This window comes from Mustela nigripes, chromosome 2, assembly GCF_022355385.1.
Source record: "Mustela nigripes isolate SB6536 chromosome 2, MUSNIG.SB6536, whole genome shotgun sequence".
Classification (NCBI taxonomy): Eukaryota; Metazoa; Chordata; class Mammalia; order Carnivora; family Mustelidae; genus Mustela; species Mustela nigripes.
Window position 1 is genome coordinate 60,187,036 of NC_081558.1, and position 6,406 is coordinate 60,193,441.

The 6,406-nt window shown below is 44.8% G+C and overlaps 1 protein-coding gene across 1 annotated transcript; it reads right to left on the reverse strand.

Annotated features, from left to right (window-relative positions):
• Positions 1-1,885: 1,885 nt before the first annotated feature.
• On the reverse strand, positions 1,886-4,633 carry EIF1B (eukaryotic translation initiation factor 1B). The gene is made up of 4 exons (XM_059390487.1): positions 4,323-4,633; positions 3,231-3,394; positions 2,721-2,822; positions 1,886-2,293 (listed from the first exon to the last, which is right to left on the reverse strand). The coding sequence occupies exons 1-4, from the start codon at positions 4,351-4,353 to the stop codon at positions 2,249-2,251; spliced, it is 342 nt and encodes a 113-aa protein (XP_059246470.1). The 5' UTR covers positions 4,354-4,633; the 3' UTR covers positions 1,886-2,248.
• Between the last annotated feature and the right edge of the window lie 1,773 nt (positions 4,634-6,406).

Consider the following 6,406-nt stretch of genomic DNA (forward strand, 5'->3'; position numbering starts at 1 on the left):
GCACAAGGAGGGACGCCCCTCAGGCTGGTTATTTTTGCTACATTTGTTGAGTCGTAATCTATTTTCCTTCCTCAGTTATACAGGGCTGCCTAGTCCTTTTTGCCTCTGAAACAGACAAGAGCAGTTAGCTCTGCTCCCCTGCTCTTAGGTACCTCCAAGACTGCCAGTCAGTTTTTCCACGAGAGTGATATTTATTCTAAGTTATTTGACAAAGTTTCAGCAAATTGTGGAAATCCACAGATCTTAATTACATCCTTTATTTCCATTGCATTGCAAACACTAGAAAGAAGGAAAAGGTACATGACCTGTTCTTGCTCTAAGGATAGGGACTGCCGTGCAGGTGAGAAGTCCAGTCAGGTGTCTGGGGCTCATGGGCTGAAGGGTGATCAAGAGAGGCACTCCTCAAAGAAATCATTTTGTACCAGAGGATTTTCATTCATCCAGTGGGAGTGGCCTGACACATTGATTATGGAGAGCTTACCTATGGGTGCCAAGAAGAGGGGCCTTTCTTGTGAGGTTTCTCTCTTCCCTGTCTTTGTTCAGTTTTAAAGGTCAATTATTTCCTGGGCACTAGCTTGGATCCCCTATTTTAAAACATTACAATGAGGAGACAACTCTTGAACACACGTTAACTTAGGTTTCTGCTTTATCGTTTTCATAAACTATTTCCATGGCACATCTCAACTAGAGGTGGAATCATTACAAAACATTACAGGTATAAATACGAGGATTTCTCAGGTTAGCTGGAAAATGCTCTTAAACTGCTTGTTCTTGGTCAAATTTTGTTTTTCAGAAAGAGCCTCCCAAAGTCAGCACTGTATTCTGGTATACTCACACTTAATAGTCCCAGTCTTTCTTGGGAGTAGCACAGGGCAAGGAAATAGCAAAACCTATTTAGTGTCTTTAAGAGATAAAATATGGTGGCCAATTTTGCTTTTCCAAAAGCAGTATTATATAAATACAGAATAGGGGCAAGGGTTCAGCTGGTACAGAACATGGTGGTGGCCTGACTGAGACACTTCTCACATCATTATTCCACCCCATTAAGCTGGATTACCCATTTACAGATGCATTTTTTTGTCTTGGTGAAATGGATTTAATGACATGGCTTGTATAATGGAGCAAATTATTACTATTCCATAAAAAGCAGAAGCTTATAACTCAGGAAGAGTTGCAGAAATCTTCTAAAAGCTGCCCCAACCCCCCAAGCATTGTGACCTACGGTTCTCATTTCCTTTGGTGAAACCCATGTAGTGAAAGAACATGAATTTTCTGGCCTGGAGCCCTGAGCTGGCACCCCAATTCAGTCACTTCCTGACACTCTGGGTATATTAATCTCTGCACCTCTGTCTTCCATCTGTATGACAGTGATCCCACCCATTAACACTTGCAGGACAGTGCCTGTGACTAAACTTATTTTCTGTCAGGAGCCTTCGGTATTATCTGGCATAATACTGGGACAGATTTATGTTGGCAGCACACGAACATCATCAATAAAAACATATAAAAGAATTCCATGTGTTAATACTTCTGAATTTAAATTGTACTTCATATTCTCTTTGAAAGTTTAACACTATTCTCATAAATCTTGGCTCTGGCCGAGCTTATACTCCTGTTCCTAGTTAAGTCAGTAAATGAAGAACACAAGTTATATAACAAATGCTCCCCTCCATCTTTGGATTTAACAGTAGGTAAAAACTAATTAGAATACGCCATGACCTGAACCGAAATCAAAAGTCGGATGCTTAACCAACTGAGCCACCTAGGCGCTCCTTATTTAAAAAACAACAACGAAAAAAAACCTTGCAGAATGAGAACTCCACCTATGAAAGACGAAATATGTGTATTTACTTGCTTAGATTTGGGACCCTAATTGCTCACAAAGGATTCTTAGATGTTTCTTTATTGTTAAGCTGCAACATACATGGTTTAATACAACAAAAAACATTTAATCAAGTGAAAAAAAAATAAACTGAACAATAAACAAATAAACACTCAAAACAAAATATTTTCCATTGGAAACATGTTAAGATGAATACGGGGTTTCATTACCATCTTACTGCAATTTTCTTATGTGTTACTAACCTACATACCCCATGTTTTCTGTAATCATGCAGGTGTGAATGGGAGTTTGAATGATTAAATACATGAAAAGTCCATTTACTGCAGAGAATCATTTCACAAGGCAGCCAAACTGGGTTTAGAGAACAAAATTATTCAAGAAATTCTCCACGTATTTAGGTTCATTTTAGAATCCATGAACTTTAAGCTGTTCCTCCTTGACAATGCCAACCTGCAAAACAAAATTTAACAGAATCACTGAGAAATTTATCTATTTCATCCCTAAGAAAACATGGAGCGCTGATTATAAAAAGAATCATTGTTAATAGTCTACTGCAACACTGTTACTTACACTATTAACTGTTAACACTAAACAATTCCACACACACTTAAATATCTCCATATGCCTCCAAACTCAACTGATGATGTAGGTACAGGAATGATCAGGTCACTCGAATGATAACATAAGTGAATAAAGGTTCTATGGCCTTCAAAATAAGTACCAACTTTGTACTTCTCTATCAATTTACATCATTCATACGACTTTTCTTTTCTTTCTTTCTTTAACTAAGGAGGAAATAATTCATAATTCATGTTGCCCTTCAATACAATTTTGGAAGAAATCTCAAGGTTGTACATAAAACACCCAAGCCACTCACCTCCAAGAGAAACTGGCAAATATTTTTTCTTTGGTCACCTTGAAGCTGAATAACCTCTCCGTATTCAGGATGTTCAATCACAGTACCATTACAGGCGAATTTCTAGAGAAGTGTATGTTTAACATAACTGAGTCAGATACAATGAGGTTTTATATTCACCATAAGACTAATATTGACTACTTTGGTAGACTTGACCATGTTTAAGAAACAGGTTTTGTCTCCTGTAATCCCCAGCACTCCCAAATTAATTTGCAAGTGAATCAGCAGGAAACATAAAGAAAATGATTTTACTTGGAACAGCAAGAACTGAATTATTTCCATTTTGTCTGAAAGCCATGAAAATATTATTTTAAAATGGGAGACAACACAAATACCTGGGTGTTAACAGAACCAACACAGCTTTCTTAGGTCCAACCATTTTCACCCATACTGATTAAAAGTCAGGTAAAGGTGTCCTATTCAGGAGTCATCAATAATTATAGTTTAACCTTTTCTTCCCAACACCTTTACCTTTTTGAAAGCTTTCACAAGTTTCTTTTTGTCATAATCATCTGCAATGCCCTGGACAGTAGTCAGTGTCTTTCTGCCGTTCCGTTGCTGGATTCTTATATGAATGTAATCCTCAGTCCCTGCCGGGAGTAAGTCGTCACCCTTAGTTGCATCAGCAAAGGGGTCTGCAAAGGGATACAAAAAAACATTCCAAACCAGAAAAACATCTTTTAGTCAGTCATTCCCAAATGTAGGGCACACTACAATCTAGCAGCAAAGAAGGTTCTAGTGCCTCTGCCTTTTTTTGCGGGTGGGGAATGGGAAGGGGGTGACGGGGCGAGGTATTAAGAAAACCACCAAGGTAGTCTCACAAAAAGAGGAAAAATTTAAACAGCTACGTCCACGGACATGTGAATAGAAAACGTTGTTATTGGCAGATTGTTATCACTGAACGCAGTCCTCTAATGAGAAAAGAGCTTTCAAATAACCTTAATTTATAGCTACTATAAAAATGTGCGTCATCTCGATTACATTCTGATGACAACAAAACAGTCAAAACGTGTCCACCCCAATCATTTCACCGTAACGGTGCCCTTCACAAGTAAACAAGAAAAAGAAACCTACATAGACACAGACGCACATAGATCTGTCAAGAGGCGTAATTTCACAAATTACTACGCAAACAGAGAAGCTGGACCGCAGCCCCGTGACAGATCAGAGGGCCGGATCCGCTTCTTTAACCAAATGCCGGAGAAGGAGCTGCTCCGAGTCCACTCCGACCGCCGATGGACGCCGATCCCCAGCCCCGGGCCTGGAAACCCCTAGCGAGTGGAAAGGCAGGTCGGGGAGCGGTGGGCCCGGCTGGCAGAGGCGGGAGCCGGGGCAAGGGGTTCCGCGGGGAGGGAGCGGGGCCGCAGCCATCCTCGGGGAGGGGGTCGCCAGGGGCCCAGTCGCCATTTTCTGGGCGCCGAGACAAAGCCCCACTCGGGGTGCGGGGAGGGCAGCGGGGGGCCCCTCGGGGCTGCGGGGCGGCCAGCAGCCCCGGCGAGGGCGGGTAGTGGCGGCCGGTCGGGAGGCGCGCGGGGGCACGGGGCGGTGGCGGCCTGATCTTACCGAAAGATTGGAGGTTCTGGATAGTGGACATGCGATACTAGTGTGAGGCCGGTGAGGGGATAAAATTCCTGCGGGGCCCGCCCGGATCACCGTGTCTGGCGGCTGCAGTGGCGAGAAAACGTAAATAAATAAAGAGACGCTTCGCCCCGGGGCTGGGATTCGGCTGGAGCGGCGGCGGCGGCGGCGGCGGAAGCCGGGAGGAGGCAGGAAGAGGCGAAGGAGGAGGCGGAGGAAGAGGCGGCGGCCACGGAGGGGAAGACGCGAGAGAAGAGGCGGCGCTGTGGCTTCTCCCACAAAATGGCCGATGGAGGCTATTTAGCCGCGCCCGCCGCCCCTCCCTCGTGACACGCCCGCGCCGGGCATCCTGGGACTTGTAGTTTTCTGGAGGCAGCCGAGACCGTCCAGGCTGGGATTGGCTGGTTTCCGGGACCGCAATTCCCGGCAGGGAGCATGCCCTCCGGCTCCTGCAGAGGCTGGGGAACAATTCAGGGGGCTGCGGGGCGGTCGGGACAGAGCCCGCGGGTTTGGGGGGCCATGCGCTACCCGGTGCTCAGGCTCTCTCCCTGACTTCTTTTTTCTTGCCATACAGCGGCGGCGCCAAGGGGTTGGTATGGGGGGACCTTCTTTGTCAGTTACCGTCGAGGCTTGGAGTAATATAATTAAAACCGAGGTGCAGAAGAAAATCAAGCACCCTAGCCCTGGCTTTCGACTCATTAGGCCGCTCAGCACCTCCTGCATCGCAATACCGGCCCCCAAATCTGACCCCGGCCCCTGGCCCCAGTTGGACAAGCAGCGTTAGTCCCCACGGAGGTTGGATGTGAGAGAGCTCCTTGCACCATCCCCAACCCCCGCCCCCGGTTGGGCTGCCCTCCCATTCCCTAGCGCGGTGGTTCTCAGACTCCAGCGTGCATCTCCCGGAGGGCTTGATAAAACACGCATTGATAGACCTCAGAGCTTCTGTTTTGGGTCTGCGGTGGGACCCAAGAATTGGCAAATCTAACAAACTGCCAGGAGATGCTAATGTACTGGTCTGGGACCACACCGCAAAATCACTGCGCAGCTTCACCAGGGGCCCGACATCCCGCGAGGGCCAGTAAGTCTCATCCAAACATACCAAAAAAAAAAAAAAAAAAAAAACAACCAAAAAAAAAAAAAACAGCCTGTCAAGTTGGACACAGAACCTTGAAGAGGGTAGGTGCCAGCCATAGATTGAAGGTGAGCTCAGCAAACAGGTTAATTGATAGAGTCAGATACCAGGGCTGCAACAGCTTATTGACAGAGCTACACACATAGAAAACAAACCTGAGACTTTGGGAATGGGCTCACCTAGGCAGGTGCTCAATTATCAAACTTGGTTGGCTTTCTGGAAAGAAACAGAGAGACTAAAATTTAGGGATTCTTAAACTTTATTCGAGCCTTGGCAGTTTCGTGAAACCTAGGGAGCCTTTCTCAGAATCATGCTTTAAGTGCAAAAAATAAAACGTGGAGTATTACAAAGCAAACTAGTTATACTGAAATTAAAAACAATATGTTGGTAACAGTATTGTTTCTTTTCTAATGCATTGATTAACAAGATCTGGTAGTAGGTCTAACAAGTACTAGAATTTCAAAAAGATAATGAAAGGTATTTTGAGAGACTTGTGACATCAGAAATGTGATGTGAAAATACCTGTTCTGTAGTGCAAAGTGGCAGGTTCTTCTAATACTGTTCTTGCCAGTATTCATAATGGGGAAATGCTAAATTTTGATTAGAGGTTAGTGAAAATATTGATGTAATCTTATTTCCTATTCAATTTTGGGTGTTCCCCCTAGCCCTGCCGTTTTATCTATGGACTAGAGGTCTGTAAATCCTAAATTAAGAATACTCGGATTTAATAACCTTTTGTGATTAAAAATGATGTTCTCGGGGCTCCTGGGTGGCTCAGTGGGTTAAAGCCTCTGCCTTGGGCTCAGGTCATGATCCCAGGGTCCTGGGATCGAGCCCCGCATTGGGCTCTCTGCTCAGTGGGGAGCCTGCTTCCTCCTCTCTCTCTGCCTGCCTCTCTGCCTACTTGTGATCTATCTGTCAAATAAATAAAAATCTT